At 52.7% G+C, this 21,831-nt stretch overlaps 2 protein-coding genes and 1 pseudogene across 2 annotated transcripts; all 3 read right to left on the bottom strand.

Moving 5' to 3' along the window:
• Positions 1 to 116: 116 nt before the first annotated feature.
• On the bottom strand, positions 117 to 1,084 carry LOC141042556 (serpin-Z2A-like; annotated as a pseudogene).
• Positions 1,085 to 4,933: 3,849 nt separating this feature from the next.
• Positions 4,934 to 12,615, bottom strand: LOC141042557 (serpin-Z2A-like). The gene is made up of 2 exons (XM_073511308.1): positions 12,538 to 12,615; positions 4,934 to 5,692 (listed from the first exon to the last, which is right to left on the bottom strand). Exons 1-2 carry the CDS (start codon positions 12,613 to 12,615, stop codon positions 4,934 to 4,936), a joined length of 837 nt encoding a protein of 278 aa, XP_073367409.1.
• A 6,716-nt stretch (positions 12,616 to 19,331) lies between these two features.
• Positions 19,332 to 20,440, bottom strand: LOC123497705 (serpin-Z2A-like). Its single transcript, XM_045234401.2, has 2 exons — positions 20,363 to 20,440; positions 19,332 to 20,132 (listed from the first exon to the last, which is right to left on the bottom strand). Exons 1-2 carry the CDS (start codon positions 20,438 to 20,440, stop codon positions 19,332 to 19,334), a joined length of 879 nt encoding a protein of 292 aa, XP_045090336.2.
• Between the last annotated feature and the right edge of the window lie 1,391 nt (positions 20,441 to 21,831).

Genomic DNA, 21,831 nt, shown 5'->3' with positions numbered 1-21,831 from the left:
AGGAAGAAAGCAAGCAAAAAATATATAGCTGAACACTGTTCAATTTCTAGGCGGTGGTCACTCATTGTCTGAGACAGAATAATTAGCTACGAGCCTCAACGGCATTACTACTAGTACTATGGGCTAGAAGGGTCAAGGACATGGCAGGCAAAGACCACAGCCCCGGACACCTCCTCCACTATATAAAACGCAAACGGGTGGTCAGCCACGAACTCCCTCCGAATCGTCTTCCCCGAATACTTCCTGACACCAACGACGGCGGTGCAGGCCGCCGCTTTGGTGCCTTCCTCGTTCACCTCGACGACCGCCTTGTGGAATACCTCGTCCAAACGCACATCGCAGACACTCTTTTTCACCAGGCCAGACAGATCGGCCTCCTCCTCGCTGAACGCCTGCCGGACTCCCATACTCTCGAGCAGTTGGGCGAGGCGGCAGAAGAAGGAGAGCTTGAACTTGGGCAGCAGGAGCTTACTCACGCTGCACGGGTACTTGGGCACGTGGTCGAGCAGGGAGCCGCCGGCCGCCTCCAGAGCATCGACCATGGCGGGCAGCCCGTCACGCTCGTGGGGGAGGAACACGCACATCGAATACCGAGACGTGGGGGCTGACGCGTGGCCGGTCTTGTAGGGGAGCTTGAGCACGTCAAAGTCTTTGTGGTACGAGACGAACAGCTCGTGTTTTCCCGGGGCAAAGGTCATGAAGGGGACCTTGATGGCGGCCGCGCCGCCCAGCCGGTGGAACTTGCGGTTCACGGTGAGGTCCTTGGGGAAGCGGCTCTTCCACACGCCCTTGAAGTAGATGGCGTTTGTGAGCATGAACCTCGAATTGTCGGACAATGACCCCTCCGGCAGGATCTCCGAGATGAGATTGTTCGTCGCGGCCGCCGCCCACTCATTGATCTCTCCCTGATCTTCTCTAAATCACCCTGCATGCATGCACGAATTTATTATATACAATTATAATGTCGATTGACCAAGCACCGGTGCCACAAGATGAAGACGCTGACCTTAGCGAAGTCGACCGCGCGTATCTCGGCCTTGTAGGACTCGGCGGCGGCGTGCACGTAGGCTCGCGTGAGTTTCATCTTCTTGTGGTGGAAGACACCGTAGGCGTAGGTGACGATGGGCCCGCCGGAGTCGGATGGGTCGGAGGCGAGGCCACGCACGAACCCGCGGCGACCTCGTCAGGGGACGAGGCGCCGAGTAGGGCGAGGAGCTCGTCCAGGGTTTTGCCTCGTGCTCCTACCGCCACCAGGCCGAGCGTGGTGTAGACGGACAGCGGTGAGAAGGCGACGTTGCCATCGCCCGCGGCGAGCTTTTTTGCCAGGCGGAGCGCGAACGCCGTCAGGCCGCCGGAGCCCACGGGCAGGCGATGACGACGACGCGCGCGCCTTGTTGCTTGGCCTCGCCTGATCCTCCATTGTCGTCTGTTGACACTATTGACGCTCGTGTGCGCCCGTAAGGGAAGGTGAATTAAAACGACGGCGCAAGGGTATATTACATTGTATTATTAGTCAAGATGCTAAACCCTAATAAAAATAGGTTTGGGCAGCGGACACCTTCCGATTATTGTAACTGTCAAACGAAGGGATAGGCTCCGTCCGTTGGATCTCATCAAGTTAGGGAAAAATGATATAAAGGCTGTTTTTTTATTGATTCATAATGTAGGGTATACAATCACAATGAATACACAAACGGCCTCCACATAACTAAGATGCACACAACCAACACAACACCCATAGAAAATGATCATGCCGACAAACAACAAAGTCTTGCAAGACCAAAGCTATGCCTAAACAGAGAGAGAGAAAAGAAAACTTAAGTAATGAAAACAACAATTGACAAAATACAACAGTGACCATCAGCGCCAACCATCTCTAGAAAACACAAAGACTACGAGAAAGGTTCTCCGAAAGCGGCGCCTTTAGAAAGGGAACAATGTACATGTGTCGCCATCCCCAGATCCAACCACCAAAGGTCATATCATGGTTTTCACCTTCAATATCAATTCAGAGCAAAATTCGAGCAATGACATCATCAAGGTAAGGACGCAAAGAATGCCGCCATTGTCAGGTATAACCAATTAGGGTTAAACCAGAGTTTTCACCCTCGAGCTCAAGACTGTGTACTCGAGAAGTATCACCTAGTCGAAGTCAAATAATATTGTCTCCTCCACTTGCCTTGGTCCCAATAATTGCATATATGTGCACGGTCCTTATGGCGAGCAATGACCACGCTCGTACAGGTAGGACGACGAGACTCGACAAGAGCCACTCGTTACCATCCGAAGAAAACTTGACAAGGAGAAAGGACAACGACACTGCCAAATCCTGAGTTCTGGACACTTCGGAGGCCTATATCATCCTCACAAATGGCAGTCGGTGTTGATCTGCATGAGACGACAACACCACTCGTCGCCAGTATCTCCGTCGTCCTCGCCTGTGGACGTAGATCATACAATTTAAGTCCTCTCAGGTAACCACCGTTTGGAAGAAAACCGCCCAACACCATGTTGGCCAGATTCATGGCACCACCTAACCTTGAACTCATGTCCGGGCGGAAGACCACCATGATCGCGCCCCCAGCAGCTCTCTCAAGAATATGCCCGCCCTACATATTTTGAGATATCGGGTTATTAGTCGCTAACAATTTTTCTTGCTCTTTTTCTGATATATTACTGCAAGGAATGCTACATCCATGGAAAGGCATGTAGGGGAGGGAGGGGCCCCACCCCCATGAAAATCAGGGAGAGGAGAGAATTTAGAGGAAGATTGCGTAACACAGTTCGTAAGGTTTTGTAGGTCTAAAATTTATGTATTATTGTCCTAGCAATTCTAGTGTCTTGGGTCTTGTTAGTTGTTCTACTCTTCATAGTGAGCATTCCGTGCGCACCTTGAGAGGGGAGGTTAAGGACCATGGTCAACCCGAACCCCGTGGTCACAGTCAGTGCGGTTTGATCTACTACCATGGTCCACCCGAACCCCATGAACCCCATGGGCCATAGAGTTCTTCTTGGTCACCTGTTGTGTGGTGCTGGTGGGCCCAAGTTGGCCGGATGGGCTAGTTTCACGGGCCGGTAATATGGCATGTGGGTTGTTTCCATCTGTCTTGGTTGCAACACTCTCTGGGCAGAGCCTGGTGCAGGCATCATACATTTCGAACGACGAGCTGGTCAGTGAGTGTCTTAGTCACGGGTCGGCTTGAGATCATATCATAACCAACAAGGAGGTGGGGTGGTAATGCTGGAGGCAGCAATACGACCTGATCCAACACCTTGCATGACTACCACAAGCCATACAGAGGGTCTGGAAGTACTTCTAGTCGAAACAACATCAACATAAGGGGTGGGCAAGGCGCCGGTGACAAGGGCTACAACTAGTTTGAAATGTTTCCGATTAAGTCGCCTTGGCCACTCCTAGATTGTTTACAAGCCCCCCAGCCCCAGCAACACGACCACTATTGCGCTTCTTGTGTAAGGTAGAGGGGCACACTACAATTGACTTCCCATACCATGCACCAGTGCCCCAGCTCTAAATCATGCGTCACGCTATGCGTGAAGATCCCACAGCGGCAACGGTGTCGAGGTTGGCAGGACGAGCGGCGTTCTATCTACTGTGCCGACGGCGGCGGGTCTTGGCGGCATGGTGCAGCCGAGTCTCGATGGCAGACGCATCTGGATGGACGAGCATAGGGTGGTGGTGCCGTTGGGCGTCGTGGTGGCATCGACGGATGGCCGGATTGGCAAGGATGATGCAGATCCCTTTCCTGAAGATGGGTCAGCGGTTCGATGGTGGTGGCGCCTTCTAAAACGTGTGCATGTGGTGCACGCTTTAGGTTTGCTGCTTCGGCTGTAGGTTCCGACACATTATTCGGATGGATCGGAGACAACAACGGCTGTAGATATGGGCAGTGAGAGCACTCCTCATTATCGAGGTTGTATGTGTGAGTGATGGCTTCGGGTGGCTTGATGTATGTATCGGTTGATGCAGAGGCTGGGGGTTTTAACTTTTAACCTCCTTTTCCAAAATAAAAAATTAACTTAGTAGAGGAACCAGAGGGGACTGGCAAGTGGTCCAACTCACAAACATGGATCTCTTAGTGCTGTACCCCTCAAAACAGATCCTCCGCATATGTTTGAAGAGCAAAGAGTTGAGATTACCGCTCAAGAAAATTGACATGGTGTTTGCAGAAGCTGTAGTGTACTCTTGAACGTACATGGGTTATTTTGTAGGGAATCCCTAAGTCTCTCCGCAAGAAGATTAAAACATTGGTCTGATGAAAAGTGAAAAGTGACGCTGCAACCATTCGGTTGTTTCACAGTGATCAATGGAATTTCTCTCTTCGGGGTGGAACCAGTGCTGTGATCGGCGTGTGTTGCATCAACCCAAAACCAAGTAACAACCAATTCACTACAAATCGTACGGTGAGAGCACCAATGACCACACTTGCTTGCATCGCCAGTCTATCAATCATCATGTTACTTGCGGCAATATCTCTCAGGTCATGATGGGCTGCATCAACGTTGAGCTTACCAAAATGCAGAGATGGATGACCATCGATATTTGAACGACATAAAAACATACAGAGGGGTCAAATAAAGCTTGAAATAGCAACAGAAAATATATAGTCGATTTGTTTAGTTTGTTGACGATTATCTATAGTTGTTCGAGGCAGAACAGTAATTAACTACTAGTAGGTGTTAGAGTTTGAGTTATTTACCTCATGTAATCTTAACCTATCTCTATCTCTCTCTCCCGTAGCTATCTCTATCTCCTATACCGAACCAGATCGGTATTCTCTCTGGACTCCCTTGTACGCCACGGCAAGGCTCGTTTGCTCAATATAAATATACACAATGCGGCTCCCTCGAGGAGTGGGAACGCTTATACCAAATCTTACAGTAGGAGCTCTAATAAAATTGCTACTGCTTATTATTACTGTGAGCTAGAAGGGTCCAGTACATGACCGGCAAAGACCACGGCCCCTGAGACCTCCTCCACGATATAAAACGCAAAAGGGTGGTCGGTGATGAACTCCAACCTCATTGCACATTTCTTCTTGCGGCCGATGACGGCGGCGCAGGCAGCCGCCACGGTGCCCTCCTCATTCACCTCGATGACGGCCTTGTGGAACACCTCATCCAAGCGCACGTTGCAGACGCTCTTGTCCACGATGCCGGACAGGTCGGCGGCCTCCTCGGTGAACGCCTCCCGAAGCCCTGGGCCTCGAAGGACTTGGGCGAGACGACAGAAGAATGACAGCTTCAACTTGGGCAACAAAAGCTTCCTCACGCCGCTACGGTGCCTGGGCACGTGGTCGAGCAGAGAGCCACCCACCTCCGCAAGAGTGCTGACCATGGCGTGCTGCCCGTCGTCCTCGTCCGGGAGGAAGACGCACATGGAATACCGCGACATGGCAGCATTGTATGAGACGAAGAGCTCGGATGTTCCCGGCAGGGTCATGAAGGGGATGTCGACGGGGTCGGCGCCGTCGAGGCGGTGGAACTTGTGGTCCTCGGTGAGACTCTTGGGAAAGCGGGTCTCCCACGCGCCCTTGAAGTAGATGGCGTTGGTGAGCACGAACCTCGAGAGGTCGGTCAATGAACCCTCCGGCAGGATCTCCGAGATGAGATTGTTCGTCGCCGCCGCCGCCCACTGGTTGATCTCCTTCCTGGTCTCCTCCCTGACCTCATCCTACACATGCACGTTGTAACAAACAATGACGTACCATTGCCAATGTGAAACAGCGATCAACGTCACAGATGAAGAAAAAAAGTTAGAGTGAGTTAAAGAGGTAGGTTTAGAGTTTTGCGTGGGTGGCTAACATCCAGCCTGACGTCTTTTTATATAGATGATCATAATACAATTACATACGTATACAAATACGTGTACATGTACAATATGCTAGACCCTATTTTACATGCCCCCTCAATCTGAACTACATAAAAGATTCAGATTGGTTCTAAAACGGTCTAGCATCTGTCGAGTAGCGGGTTTAGTAAATACATCCGCTAGCTGATCATCAGTTGAGATAAACCTGACTTCCAGTTTACCAACAGCTACTCGTTCCCTCACAAAATGGAAATCAATCTCAATGTGTTTGGTCCGAGCATGAAACACTGGATTCGCCGTCAGGTAAGTTGCCCCTAAGTTATCACACCACAATATGGGTGTGCGCTGCCGTGTGACTCCAAGTTCTGTGAGAACTGTGTCTATCCAAATGGCTTCAGCCGCGCCATTCGCCAATGCCTTATACTCTGCCTCGGTGCTAGACCTCGAGACTGTAGGCTGCTTCTTGGAACTCCAAGATATAAGATTGGGTCCAACAAATATAGCAAAGCCACCAGTAGAACGCCTGTCATCAACACAGCCTGCCCAGTCTGCATCGGTGAATATAGTGACTCCAGTAAATCTGGACTTACGAATCCGTAGTCCCGTGTCTAGCGTACCTTTGACATACCTCAGAATATGCTTAACTGCTTCCCAATGAACCTCCATAGGCTGGGACAGGAACTGGCACACTTTGTTCACGGCAAAGGAGATATCTGGACGAGTGAGCGTCAGATACTGAAGTGCTCCAACTACACTGTTCAGTACTCAGCAATGCACCACTGTGACGCGAAAGGCTCTTGGATGTAGCAAGTGGCGTGGAAGTGGACTTGCAGTTCTCCATGTTAACGCGATGAAGGAGATCAAGTGCATACTTCTTCTGCGTCAATGTCATGCCCCCTGAATGAAATGACGCTTCCAAACCAAGGAAGTACTCCAACCGGCCCAAGTCTTTGATGGGAAAACTCACAGACAAGGACTGCACAAGGCGATCCACCACAGTAGGTGTAGAACCAGCAATCACAATATCATCAACATACACCAGCATGTATATCTGAATAGCACCATGTGAAAAGATGAACAGGGACGCATCTGCCTTGGAGGGAACAAAACCAAGCTGTGAGAGCCGCTGACTCAACCGAGCATACCAGGCACGCGGCGACTGTTTGAGCCCATAGATGGACCTCTGGAGTTTGCAGACATGAGAGGGATAACGAGCATCCTCAAAACCAGGGGGCTGCTGCATGTAGACATCTTCGGCCAGAAAACCGTGGAGAAAAGCATTGCTCACATCAATCTGTTGAAGACTCCACCCGCCGGAGACAGCGAGAGAGAGGACCAGATGAACCGTGGCAGGCTTCACCACGGGGCTGAAAGTATCTCCATAGTCGATCCCTTGCTGTTGAGTAAAACCACGAGCAACAAGGCGAGCTTTGTGCTTGTCAACAGAACCATCCGGACGATGCTTGGTCTTAAAGATCCACTTGCAGCTCACAACATTAACACCAGGAGGCCGAGGCACCAACACTCAAGTGTTCGTGTGACAAAGGGCAGCAAATTCCGCAGACATGGCGGCACGCCAGGCCGGTTCACCAAGAGCATCACGATGAGAAGTGGATGCGGCAAAGAATGCACCCCGACGAGTGTCATACCGCACCGTGCCATCTATGTATGTCTTGGCCTTACGCGTATGATCGCGGTGACGAGTGACCATAGTGTGCCCGGGAGCTGCATCGTCGGTAGATGGTGGCGGCGACGACGGAGACCCGACCAGTGGTGTCGCGGCTGAACCATTTCCAGCAATAGGCGACACGGGCCGGGGAGACGCATCGGGCTGGGCCGAACCAGTTGACGAGGTGGAGCAGGCGGGGACGGCAGCCCAGGGGACGTGGCTGGCGACTTGGCGATGCCCGACGCAGGCGAGGCGGGCTGGGCCGACCCAGGCGAGACGGGGGACGGAGCGGGCGACCCAGTCGGGCCCGCGGACGTGCCAGCAGGCGAGGCCGATGGGGCCGTAGGGGCCGTAGACGCGCCAGCGGGCGAGGCCGACGAGGCAGCCTCGGGAGACGGGGCATGCACGTCGGGGCCATGCACGTCCATCACGCCGGCGGATGCAGGTGCGGCGACGGTTTCCTGGGAAGAAATTAGAGCAGCATCTGCAGAAAACAAGTCAGGTGACAAATATGACAGGTCGTATTTCCGCACATGGACATCCGAAACCGGTTCATTGGATGGAAAAGTGAGGGTGTGCTCAATTGAAGCAATATCAACCGAGACACCCGGGCTGGAGTAAGGGAAAACTGACTCGTCAAAAACAACATCACGAGAAATGTAGATCCTACCCGAGGTGCGATCAAGACACTTATAGCCCTTATGCAGAGGACTATAACCAAGGAAAACACACATCTTGGAGCAGAACTCCAGCTTGTGAGCATTATACTTGCGGAGACTAGGCCAGCAAGCACACCCAAAAATCCTAAGAGAGAATAATTGGGCTGAACATGAAATAGACGGAACAGGGGCGTGTCCTTGTTGAGAACCGGAGTGGGCATACGGTTGATGAAATAACATGCCGTAAGAAAGGCCTCATCCCAAAACCGTAGTGGGAGAGACGAATGCGCCAGTAAGGCGAGGCCGGTCTCGACCAAATGACGGTGTTTGCGCTCGGCTATACCGTTCTGCTGAGACGTAGGTGGACACGACACACGATGGGAGATGCCCGTGCGTTGAAAGTAGCGATGAAGCTTGTGGTATTCACCACCCCAGTCGGACTGAACGGCCTTGACTTTGCAATCCAAAAGGCGTTCGACATGAGCCTGAAAGTTATAAAAGACTTGCTCAACATCAGACTTATGTTTAAGCAAATAAACCCAAGTGAAGCGCGTGTAGTCATCAACAAAACTAACATAATACTTGTACCCCTCCCCCCCCCCCCCCCCGAAGACGCAATAGCGGGACCCCAAACATCTGAATGAATTGATTCAAGAGGTACAGTAGTGACATGATAAGACATAGAATACGGTAGTTGATGACTCTTAGCACGCTGACATGCATCACACACTAATGGTGAATTATTTGAACTAGAACAACGAAGGTCATGGCTCCGAACAATGGAGGTGACCACATTATTGGTAGGGTGACCTAGACGTTGATGCCACTGCGAGGACGAAACGCGGACACTGGATGAAGCATGGCAAGATGACGAGGACGATGCACGAGCAAGGGAATCGGGTAGACCCCCCCCCCCCCCGGTGACTGCTACCTTGAAGAATGACGTGAAGGAAATATGCCCTAGAGGCAATAATAAAGTATTATTTATTTCCTTATATCATGATAAATGTTTATTATTCATGCTAGAATTGTATTAACCGGAAACATAATACATGTGTGAATACATAGACAAACAGAGTGTCACTAGTATGCCTCTACTTGACTAGCTCGTTAATCAAAGATGGTTATGTTTCCTAGCCATAGACATGAGTTGTCATTTGATTAACGGGATCACCTCATTAGGAGAATGACGTGATTGACATGACCCATTCCGTTAGCTTAGCACCCGATCGTTTAGTATGTTGATATTGCTTTCTTCATGACTTATACATGTTCCTATGACTATGAGATTATGCAACTCCCGTTTACCGGAGGAACACTTTGTGTGCTACCAAACGTCACAACGTAAATGGGTGATTATAAAGGTGCTCTACAGGTGTCTCCAAAGGTACTTGTTGGGTTGGCGTATTTCGAGATTAGGATTTGTCACTCCGATTGTCGGAGAGGTATCTCTGGGCCCACTCGGTAATGGACATCACTATAAGCCTTGCAAGCATTGTGACTAATGAGTTAGTTGCGGGATGATGTATTACGGAACGAGTAAAGAGACTTGCCGGTAACGAGATTGAACTAGGTATCGAGATACCGACGATCGAATCTCGGGCAAGTAACATACCGATGACAAAGGGAACAACGTATGTTGTTATGCGGTCTGACCGATAAAGATCTTCGTAGAATATGTGGGAGCCAATATGGGCATCCAGGTCCCACTATTGGTTATCGACCGGAGAGGTGTCTCGGTCATGTCTACATAGTTCTCGAACCCGAAGGGTCCGCACGCTTAACGTTACGATGACAGTTTTATTGAGTTTTGATGTACCGAAGGAGTTCGGAGTCCCGGATGAGATCGGGGACATGACGAGGAGTCTCGAAATGGCCGAGACGTAAAGATCGATATATTGGACGACTATATTCGGACTTCGGAAAGGTTCTGAGTGATTCGGGTATTTTTCGGTGTACCGGAGAGTTACGGGAATTCGTATTGGGCCTTAATGGGCAAAGGAGAGAAAGGCCTCAAAAGATGGCCGCGCCCCTCCCCATGATCTGGTCCGATTTGGACTAGGGAAGGGGGGCGCCCCCTTCCTTCTTTCTCCTTCCCCCTTCCCTCTTCCTACTCCCACAAGGAAAGGAGGAGTCCTACTCCCGGTGGGAGTAGGACTCCCCCCTTTGGCGCGCCTCTCCCCTTGGCCAGCTGCCTCCCCCTTGCTCCTTTATATACGGAGGCAGGGGGCACCCAGAGACACAACAATTGATCCTTGAGATCTCTTAGCCGTGTGCGGTGCCCCCTCCACCATATTACACCTCGATAATACCATTGCGGAGCTTAGGCGAAGCCCTGCGTCGGTGGAACATCATCATCGTCACCACGCCGTCGTGCTAACGAAACTCTCCCTCAACACTCGGCTGGATCGGAGTTCGAGGGACGTCATCGAGCTGAACGTGTGTAGAACTCGGAGGTGCCGTACGTTCGGTACTTGATCGGTCGGATCGTGAAGACGTATGACTACATCAACCGCGTTGTGATAACGCTTCCGCTGTCAGTCTACGAGGGTACGTGGACAACACTCTCCCCTCTCGTTGCTATGCATCACCATGATCTTGCGTGTGCGTAGGAAATTTTTTGAAATTACTACGTTCCCCAACATGACGCGCCTGGTTGCTTTGTCCTTAACAAAGAAAAGACGACGGTGAAACTCAATAAACACGTCATTATCACAAACAAGACGGTAGATAGAAAGGAGATGCTCTCTGATGTGTGGAACATGAAGGATGTTGCGCAGTTTAAGAGATGAACCGGGTAAACGGGAATGACCAATGTGTGAAATAGACAAACCTGCACCATTGGCCACCTGAACCTGGTCCTTGCCATCATAGCACTCGTGAACCTGGAGGCGTTCCAGATCACTCGTCAGGTGATCCGTAGCCCCGGTGTCCAGTACCCAAGGATAGTCCACAGTGTTGGTGGAGGCCGAGTTGGCGGAGCGAGTGTTGTGGTCCTGGTCATAGCGCTTGCGACAATCATCGGCCTCATGCCCCCAGTTTTTGCAAATTTGACACCGGGGGCGCCAGCGATTGTTGCGACGGCCACCACCACCGTTGTTGCCGCTGTTACCCCCGCTACTTTGCCGACCATTGCCGGCGTAGGAGGGGTTGCGGTCGCGGCCACCGTTGGGGCCGCCGTTGCCGCCTTGGCGACCATGCCCGGGCTGGCCGTTGCCATCGGCCGAGCGACCCCCACCCTGGGAGGGGTAGGGCTCCGAGTAGGGAGCACGTCCACCCTGGCCGTAGGAGCCCGAGCGAGTCACGGCGTTGGCGGAGGGAGTCCACCCCTCCGACGCACTCTGCTGAGCCTGCAACGCTTCGAACGACAAGACGAGCTAGTAGAAGCTGGAGTAGGGCATAGGTGCGTTACTCGCACCCAGGGAGGCGGCGATGGAGTTGTAGCGGAGCCGAGTCCGGTGAGGATGTGATCAATGAGCTCATCATCACGAATTGGAGAGCCGGCGACAGCCATGGTGTCGGCGAGGGCCTTCATCTTGTGCATGTACTCAGCCGCGGACATCTCCTCCTTCCGCAGCTTCTGGAGTTGACGCCGGATGTGACGGACGTTGGCGCGACTCTGCGCGCCGTACATGGCACCGACGGCCGTCCATACCGCCTGCGCCGTCTCGCAGCTGATGAGCTGACAGGTGATGTCCTCCTCCATGGAGGTAAGGAGAAGGCCCTTGACCTTCTGATCGTGAGTCCACCAGTGATGGTACGCCGGATAGTGGCGGTCGTCGCAGCATCGCCAGTCCCGACGGCGATGGTCTTGTCGGGGGCGCCGTGGTGCCGTCCAGGTAGCCAAGGAGGTTGGCGCTGGCTAAGACGGTGCCGGTGATGCCTCCCCACAGCATGAAGTTGTGGCGGCCAAGGCGAACGGAGATTGCCGGAACGGCGAGGGCGGCGGGAACGGTGGCAGCTGCGGGCGAGGTGATGGTCCGACGCTGTTAGAGAGCGAAAGGGCGGCAGACGACATCGCGGCGGCGCGAAGGACGACAGCGCGTGGCGGCGGAGAAGAAACTCGCGGCGGCGGCGGCGCGGAAAGGCGGCGCACGGCGGATGGATCGGGCAGCGCGTAGTGTTCACACGGCGGCCCTGTGGCTAGCTAGCAAGCAGCTGCGGCGACGCGGAAGATGGGATCGGGCGGCGGCGTGAGGGACGTGCGGCGACGGCCCGACCTGGCTGATACCAAGTTAAAGAGGTAGGTTTAGGGTTTTGCGTGGGTGGCTAACATCCATCCTCACGTCTATTTATATAGATGATCATAATACAATTACATACATATACAAATACGTGTACATGTACAATATGCTAGACCCTATTTTACAGAGTGCTACCTCAGCGAAGTCGACGGCGCGTATCTCTGCCTTGTAGGACTCGGTGGCGGTGTGGAGGAAGTCCGGCGTGAGCTCCATGTGTTCCTGGTGAAACACACCGTAGGTGTATGTTATGACAGGCCCACCGGAGCTGGACGGGTCGGAGGGGAGGCCGTGCACGAACCCGGCGAGCTCGTCGGCCGACGCGACACCAAGCAGCGCTAGGAGCTCATCCAGGGTTCTGCCACGGGCTTCGGCGGCCACCAGGCCGAGCATGGTGTAGATGGACAGCGGCGAGAAGGCGATGTTGCTGCCCCTGGTATCGTCTCCCTCGGCGAGCTTCTTGGCCAGGCGGAGCGCGAACGCAGTCAGGCCGTCGGAGCCCATGGCCGATGGCAGACTGGCAGCTCAGGCTGGACGGAGCGAGCATGCTTTTTGGCCTGCTCGTGGCCCGTTCTAGACCGGACCGATCGGTCCTGGCCCATTGAAGAAATTGGCCGGTCCGGTCCCTAAATTTCAGCCCGAAATTTACTCGGTCCAGTCCGGTCTTTAACCGGTCCGACCAAGCGGACCGAAGTTGCTGATCGTTCCTCGACGTTGCAGCTGCCGGCGATGCACTGGACATGCCCCGCCCCATCGTTGTTCACCAGAATAAGTGTAATGGGAAACGTTGGGGGCCGCGGCACCGGCCGAAGCTTCAGCCGGTCCAGTCCACGCGCGCACGCCGCGACCCAGTCGCGACCAACCACGTGGCGCTGCGGATCTCGCGAATCTCGCCTCGTTCCTATCTCGCAGCTCCGCGGATCTCGCCCCCATCCTCATCTCCTGCAGCGCCGGCGCCCACATCTCGCCGTCGGCCATGGAAGGTCGATCCCCCGCGCGTCCATGGATGTAGATCTCACCCCGCCATGCTTTACAGCCCGTTTCGCCATTTGATGCAGCCCGTTGACCAATCCCCATCCCCGGCGGTTGCAACTCCCACACGTCTCGTGCTTCTGCCTCGCCGCCGACGAGCCGGGCGGCGATGGTCGACACCGGAGGCTTCTGCAGAATCGTCGCACCCCCTCATGTTGCAACCGTTTAAAAAAAAAGCTTCATCCCCCTAGATGAAAAGTTTCAACGGGATGTAGAGAAAGCTACAAGCGGTCAGCGCCATCGCCGGAAAGCTACAACCGTTGACATGAAATGCTACATCCTTCGATTAAAAAAGCTTCAACCGAAACGACACAAAAAGCCTTGACCAAGTGCTGCTAAAAAGAAAATAGCTACAACTTTTGGTAGAAAAGCTTCAACAGTTGTTGGAAAAAGCTCCAACCATTGAGAGAGAAAACTACAACTAGACACTATGAAAATAAGAAAGTTTCAACCAGCGATGGCTGGAGGTGGAAGAAGATGATAAAATGCTGCAGTTTTGCTACATGCTTCAACCAGCATAGATTTTTGCTACAACTGGCATAGCATTTTGCTACAACTAGCGTCACGATTTGCTACAACACACAGCCGGCATCGCGGTTTTGCTACAACTAGCATCGTTTTTTGCTACAACCGGCATAATGTTTTGCTACATCCATCACGGCCGAGCTGCGACCCAGCACGGGTTTCTGTGAATTCCGGCGGCGAGATCCAGCACGGGGGGCAGGGGCGGATGCTGCAACCGGTCGCCGGCGAGCTGCTACGGGCTCGCGGCGAGCTGCAACCTCGACCGGCCGTAACGGAGCTCGAGCCCAAATCCATGTCGGCAAGGAGGTCATGACGTATGTAAGACATGATTGAAGCAATCCCAAGGCGGCTTGATAAGTGGGGGAGCCCCTCGTCGACGTGATTCGGCCGCGGGGAACGAATAACAGGCGGATCTAGCCGCCGCCGCCGCGGATCGGGGACGGGCAGTCGCGGGGGGAATCCAGCTCCCCTGTTTTCCTTGCTGTGGCTGTTCGTACACGGTCGCAACAAAACTGTTCTTTTTTGCTGCAACGGTTGCTTCAGTCCGTGCATGCGCGCAGATCTAACGGTCCATGCAAACCGCATCGGACGGCTGGGCCTCGACCGGCCCAACTGTTGGGCCGGTGCGCCGGCGCAGATCGCTGCCCAAGTGTAATTCAGAGGGTGTTTGTTTTCAGTGACTTATTGGTTTAGAGACTTAAAAAAGTCCCTATAAGTCCCATCTAAACCAAACAGGAGGGACTTATAGGGACTTAAAGTGGGCATTTGGGACTTATGAAATAAGACTCTCAGGAAGGGACTTATAGGGACTTATAGTAGTAATATGGTCTTTTAGTCCATGTTAAGTCCCAGGAATCAAACAGGTAGGAACTTTTTAGGGACTTGAGACTTATAAGTTGGGACTAAAAAAAGTCCTAGGACTTATGAACCAAACAGGGCCTCAGTCAATTGAAGAGATAGGGGCAAGAGGTAGAAGACACTGGTCGCGCGCTGAAGTTTCTTTCCTATTATTCAGTCCAACAGAAAAGAGAAAGTACAAGAGAAAACGGAATTAGATCCGATAATCACGGCACCGTCCCACGACTAACTCCACGCTGCCGTTGCCCTTTATTCCACACTGTTGTTTCCTTTTATTCAATCGAACAGAAAACACAAGGAAACTCCTATTTCTACTTAAGAGGCTTACCAAATCTAAACGTGCAATCACGGTTCAGTTTCGTCAGAATCTTCAGTATTTTTAGTTTCGTCAGTATTTTCAGAATCTTCAGTACTTTCAGCAGCGTAATGTTAGCGTAAAAGGATGCAGTTTCTCTGCCGTTTCCCTTTCCATTCATTAAGCGTAGGAGAAACAGAAAGAACGAGAAAGACGGGATCGGTCTGGTACGGCCGTTTCCCTTTCCTTTCATTCAGCGTAAAACGTTTTTCATTAATGATCCGGCTTCTGCGTCGACTACGCCCACGACTAGGACTCAGCTCCACGTTAGGTCTGATCCACTAATCACGGAGGACTAGCACACACAAATTTGTGTGCTCATGCACGTGCTACCTTATTTGCATATGCTAACAAGATCTGGCACCGGACACATAGCCCGTGGCATTCTCCCGGAGGACCCCAGCGCGCGCGTGCGTTGCTGCTAGTGCACCAGCACTTCGCCGGCCACACAGTGGAGGACCTCGACGCGCGTGTTGCTGCTGCCGCCGGTGTGCTGTTCGTGGCCGCGACGGCTCGCTCCCGTGCCTTCCGGCGTCCATGGTCGCCATGCAGAAGCTCACGACCACCACATCCACATCCTGACGCCCCCGCCATGGTCACCACATCTGTCTCTTGCCGTCGTTGCCGACGTCGTGGTCACCGCGACCTCTCCATGGCCGGTCCTCTCGGTCCTATCGGTCCGGCTCGGGCTTCATCGCCGCCGGTCCGGTCCCTGGAAACAGGACCGTGAGGCTGATCGGTCCGGTCCGGCTCGGTCCGCCGGCGGCCGGTCCAACTGGCGGCTCGGTCAAGGCCCGGACCGACCCGGACCGTGTCCACCCTGACTGGCAGCGACGACCTGCGCGCCTTCTTGCTGTTGGAACTCGCCCACTCGTTCTTCTCTTTTTATTTTCTCCTTTTCTCAACTCCACCGGTTCAATCTTCACGCAGGGTTTATATGCAACTACCAACCGACTCGCAAAGTCCTTTCCCTATAGGCCACTGCTAGGCGTCATCCGACTGACGCGGGGCAAAAAATCACCCGCCTCGTGGGGCGTTGGATCAGGCGTTGTATCACGCCAGTTATCTTGGTCTCAAGCAACTACCCCGGCATGCACATTAGCAAAAGGAAGAAAAAGAACACCACGTAGAGGAACAAAAAAGATGTAGCTCCCCGCAACACTTTTTGCTGCCACCGTCGAGCTTCATCATAGCACCGCTGCCATGCTCTGCAGCGCCAACACCGGCGAGGCCGTCGGTGCTCCATCGCAGAACTGGAGGCCAATTGTAGCTCCGGCAATACTTCATTGCATCTGCGACACCGGCACGTTGTGCTCCAACGCAGCACCGGCGGCCTGTTGCGGCTCCTGCCATGCTCCATTGCAACCGCGACAGCGGCGTGGCAGTGCTCCAACGCAGCGCGGGTAGCCCGTTGAAGCTCCGGCGATGCTTCATTACAGCCATGACACCGACGCGGCGGTGCTCCATCGTAGCACCGGCGGCCCGTCGTAGCTCCAGCACCGCTGCATAGCAGCACCGACATCATCAACGAGCGCTGCATCACAACACCCGGTGCCCCTTGCAGCGGCGCGAGTGCTGCATCACGCCGCTGGAAGCACCGATGAGGTATGCGTCGCCAGCGGCCACCGCGGACCACCGTGTCGCAGCGCTAGCGGCCACCGAGGACCACCGCGTCATAGAGCCAGCTTCATCGATGAACGCTGCAATGCAGCACCGTTCGCATGGAGCTTGGGAGACATCATGTTGCCGCGCCGCAGCCATCGACGGCCACCGCATCGTAGAAACGGTGTCACCGACGAGCGCTGTAACGCATGTGGAGCTTGGTCGCGTGGAGCTTGTGAGGCAGCAGCACTTAGAGCTGATGAGGCAGCAGGGCAGCGGCCCTTAGAGCGTGTCCATGGCCATGGTGGAGAGAGCGGAGAGAGAGGCGCGGAGAAGAACAGAAGAGATCGAGTTTGGTTGAAAAATCAGTGGATCTCGTGACGCTTCTGGAGATGAGGGGATAAGGCTGGGCAGTTGGTGGGCTCAGCGGGACGCGTGTCATGCGGAGAGGGCGGTTTACACGAGCGTGTAATCAGCCGGCTGAAAAGAATAATTTCCCTTCCTATACGTAGACAGCTAACACGGTTACCACATCCTAGCAATACTAATTTGACTAGTACTCCCTCCGTACTAAAATTCTTGTCTTAGATTTGTCTAAATACGGATGTATCTAATACTAAAACGTGACTTGATACATCTGTATTTAGACAAATTTAAGATAAGAATTTTGGGACGGAGGGAGTACTAACTCTGCCGAATCTGACTACTACGAGGACTCTACACCCAGGACACGTACTGCTACAACGCAAACCTAGACAAGATTACCAAACACTTGCTTGGCCTCTCCGGCTCTTGGTCTGCCATGTGGTCCGATGCGATTGACGGTGCTCAAGAGTTGGCGTAAATTAACAACGGCGGATTGGCTGCGGGGCACCTCCATGCACTATCGGTGACTCAAGGTTACGCTCCACGCATTGCCTTGGAGAGAGAGTTCTCATCCAGCGGATGAGATGTGACGACCACTGCGCCGGATGGGAGTAGTCGTCCTCTCGGTCGTGGTAGAAAGACCCGTCGTCAATGCCGCAGGAGTAGGCGGAGGCGAGTCCGATGATGTAGCAACCCCTGGCCCCACTGGTATAGCACCAAGGGGGGCCGAGGAGAGCTTCTTGTTGCGCTCTCTAGCTGGACAAAGTGGAACCACAACAGTCGGAGCACGGTGAGGCGCAGACTTCTGCAGCAAGGTCAATGACGCAGGAGTAGGGAGATCTTGGTCTGGGCAGGAAGCTGTTGTGTGCTGGGCGTGTTCCTTGGCTGCAACAACTCCAATCCCACCGATTCCAGCTGCTCGTTGCGAGCATGCATGTAAGGCATACCTGATCCAACGCCTCGCGGGACTACCACAAGCCATACAGAGGGTCCCAAAAGCATTTCTAGCCGAAACACCAGCAAAATAAGGGGCAGGCAAGGCGTCGGTGATAGAGGCTACAACTAATTCGAAATGTTTCCGATGAAGTTGCCTTGGCAACTTCTAGATTGTTTACGACCCCCCACCCACCCACACACACCACCACCACCACCATTGCGCTTCCTGTGTAAGGTAGAGGGGGGGCATGCTAAATTGACTTCCCAACTCTAAATGATGGGCCATCATAGTCGTGGAGATAGTTTTCACTGCATCGAGGTTGAGGAAGAAGAGGGGGGAAGTTAGAGGACTATCAATCGAACGCAACTACTATGCACGTGGTCCCTCCTCAGTTCACGACAGAGATGCCTGAGGCCGAACTCAAGAACTTAGAAGAGGGACCAAATGGGACTGACAAGTGGTCCAATGCTGAGCTCAAGAAGTTAGTAGAGGAACCAGATGGGACTGGCAAATGGTCCAACGCTGAGCTCAAGTTGGTAGAGGAACCTGATGGGACTGGCAAATGGTCCAACACACAATCATGGATTTCTCAGTGTTGTACCCTTCAAAACAGAGCCTTCGCCTATGTTAAGAGCAAAGAGTTGAGATTAACCATGAAGAAAATCGACGTGGTGTTTGCAGAAGCTGTACTGTACTCTTGAAAGTACATGGGTTAAATTGTAGGGAATCCTTAAGTCTCTCCGCAGGAAGATTGAAACATTGATCTGGTGAAAAGTGAAAAAGTGACGCCGCAGCCGTTCCGTTATGTCACAGTGATCAATGAAGTTTCTCTCTTCGGGGTGGAAACAGTGCTCTCATCGGGGTGTGCTGCATCAACCCAAACAGGTAACAATCAATTCACTACAGAACGTACAGTGAGAGCACCAATGACCACACTTATTGCATCACCAGTCTATCATCATGTTACTTGCGGCAATAAAACCCTGATATCTCTCAGCACCACACTTATTTATGGATGCATCCATCATGTCATGATGGGAGGATGTATCAACGTTGAGCTTGCCAAAATGCAGAGATGGATGATCATCGATATTTTAATAATGACAGAAAAACAAACAAAGGGGCCAAATAAAAGCGTGAATTCCCAACATAAAATATATAGTCGAATTGTTTAGTTTATTGGCGATTATCTATTGTTGTTTGAGGCAGAATAGTACTTAACTATAGGAGCTCGAATAAAATTACTACTGCTTATTATTACTGTGAGCTAGAAGGGTCGAGTACATGACCGGCAAAGACCACGGCCCCTGACACCTCCTCCACGATATAAAACGCGAACGGGTGGTCGGCGATGAACTCCAACGATCTCCTTGCACATTGCTTCTTGCGGCCAACGACGGCAGTGCACGCAGCTGCCACGGTGCCTTCCTCGTTCACTTCGACGACGGCCTTGTGGAACACCTCGTCCAAGCGCACGTCGCAGACGCTCTTCTCCATGATACCGGACAGGTCGGCCTCCTTGCTGAATGCCTCCTGGACTCCTAGGCCACGAAGGACTTTGGAGAGACCGCAGAAGAATGACAGCTTGAACATGGGCAGCAGAATCTCCCTCACGCTGCTATGGTACATCGGCACGTGGTCGAGCAGGGAGCCGCCCACCTCCTCCAGAGAGCGGACCATGTCATGCAACCCCTCTTCCTCGTCCGGGAGGAAGACGCACATGGAGTACCGCGACATGGCATCGTCACCAGCCTTGTACGGGAGCTTCAGCACCTTGAAGCCTTCGTTGTATGAGACGAAGAGCTGGCATTCTCCTGGCAGGGTCATGAAGGGGACTTCCACGGGATCAGCGCCGTCAAGGCGGTAGAACTCGCGGTCTTCGGTGAGCTTCTTGGGAAAGCGGGTCTCCCACGCACCCTTGAAGTAGATGGCGTTGGTGAGCACGAACCTCGAGAGGTCGGTCAATGAACCCTCGGGCAAGATCTCCAAGATGAGATTGTTCGTCGCTGCCGCCGCCCACAGGTTGATCTCCTTCCTGGTCTCCTCCCTGACCTCATCCTACACATGCACGTTGTAACAGTCAATGAAGGACCTGTACCATTGCCAATGTGAAACGGCGATCAAAATACTCCCTCCGTCCTAAAAAAAATTGTCTTAGATTTTTTAGATACGGATACGAATATATCTAGTCGCGTTTTAGTATTAGATACATCTGTATCGTGTCTAGACAAATCTAAATTCTAAAACAAGAATTTTGGGACGGATGTAATAGTTGAGTCAATTGCTACCTTAGCGAAGTCCACTGCGCGTATTTCGGCGCTGTAGGACTCGGTGGCGGTGTGGAGAAAGTCCGGCGTGAGCTCCATGTGTTTCTGGTGAAACACACCATAGGCGTAGGTGATGATCGGCCCACCGGACCCGGACGGGTCAGCGGCGAGGCCGCGTACGAATCTGGCGACCTCGTCAGCCGCGGCACCGAGCAGGGCTAGGAGCTCATCCAGGGTTCTGCCGTGGGCTCCGGCGGCCACCAGACCAAGCGTGGTGTAGAGGGACAGCGGCGAGAAGGCGATGTTGCTGTTCATGGTGTCGTCGCCCTCAGCGAGCTTCTTAGCCAGGCGGAGCGCAAACGCCGTCAGGCTACCGGAGCCCATGGCAGGTGGCGGCGAGGACCCGCGTGCCTTCTTGGTTGGCCTCGCTTCCTCCTGGTCTGCCATTGACGATGTTTACAAGCGTTGGCGTGAATTAGCAATATAAGACGGCGGATGACTACGGGACTATATATAAGAACGGTGCATATCTAATATGGTAAGTATGTGGATGCTAAAACCCTAACTAAAAAGATGTTTTGGCCGTCGGATTTGATTGTCAAACAATGGGATATGATCTCTCCGTTGGATCTGATCTTATCAATATGATCAGTCAATAATCACCATCCGAGTTGAGGCCAACCAGATCAGGTTCAGACTCAGGGTTTCAGAATCAGAAAAAAAAAAGTGTTCAGGCTTGGGTAGCCCTTGGATGGTTTCTATGTATGTCCTGACCTAAAACATTCGATATCAGCATGGCATAGTGCTGGGTTCAGACTTTGATATCAGCGGATGAGGGTTCAGGCTTTGGGACCCAACGCGTCTGACGGAGTACAACTAGCCAACTGCAGATGCAACTACGTATATGTCAGGCTCCACTCTGAATTAACTGTTTAATTAGATGCAACTATATGTCAGGCTCCACCTCTGATCTCTATCCAATAGCCGGCATTCAAATACCCTGCTGGCGCCTTTTAATCAAGTCGCTGTCATCTTCCCTTCTCTTTTTACCTTTCAGTAATGTAATAGCTCTATATAAAGCCTTGGATCCCTCCTCGGCATCGAAGGTAATCGGGTTGTAAACCCTAGCTGCCACTGCGTAGTTGGCCGCTACATTCCCCTTTGCAGTATAAACCCTAGCTAGACTCCCCTCTGAATTCCAGGTTAGCAACCGAGTCCTTATGTAATTGGTGGAGTGAATTGCAAAAAACAACCACATTTCAAGTACATATCCAAATTTGCTACCACATTTCTTAGGGGCCCCAAAAATCTACCATTTTCTTTGCTAATTTTCTCAATAAACACTCATGACCGATTCAATTTCTAACAGCCATGACCCGCTGTAAACGCTGACATGGCATTAAATTGTCAACTATGTTTGTTGACTGTTAGTTTTGAGGGAGGGCCCATCCGCCAGCCACTCAGTTTTCCAGCCAGCCCACTAAGCGTGC

The sequence above is a fragment of the Aegilops tauschii genome, chromosome 3, assembly GCF_002575655.3.
Source record: "Aegilops tauschii subsp. strangulata cultivar AL8/78 chromosome 3, Aet v6.0, whole genome shotgun sequence".
NCBI lineage: Eukaryota > Viridiplantae > Streptophyta > Magnoliopsida > Poales > Poaceae > Aegilops > Aegilops tauschii.
Note: the sequence above shows the minus strand (reverse complement) of the source record. Positions and strands in the feature narration are given on the sequence as shown.

Excerpts from the sequence above, each read along its gene's own strand:
- LOC123497705 (XM_045234401.2), bottom strand. The coding sequence starts at position 20,440 with ATGGAGCTCACGCCGGACTTTCTCCACACCGCCACCGAGTCCTACAGC. Across the intron at positions 20,133-20,362 it reads GCGCAGTGGACTTCGCTAAG|GATGAGGTCAGGGAGGAGAC; the intron begins GTAGCAATTGAC and ends GTGCATGTGTAG.
- LOC141042557 (XM_073511308.1), bottom strand. The coding sequence starts at position 12,615 with ATGGAGCTCACGCCGGACTTCCTCCACACCGCCACCGAGTCCTACAAG. Across the intron at positions 5,693-12,537 it reads GCGCCGTCGACTTCGCTGAG|GATGAGGTCAGGGAGGAGAC; the intron begins GTAGCACTCTGT and ends GTGCATGTGTAG.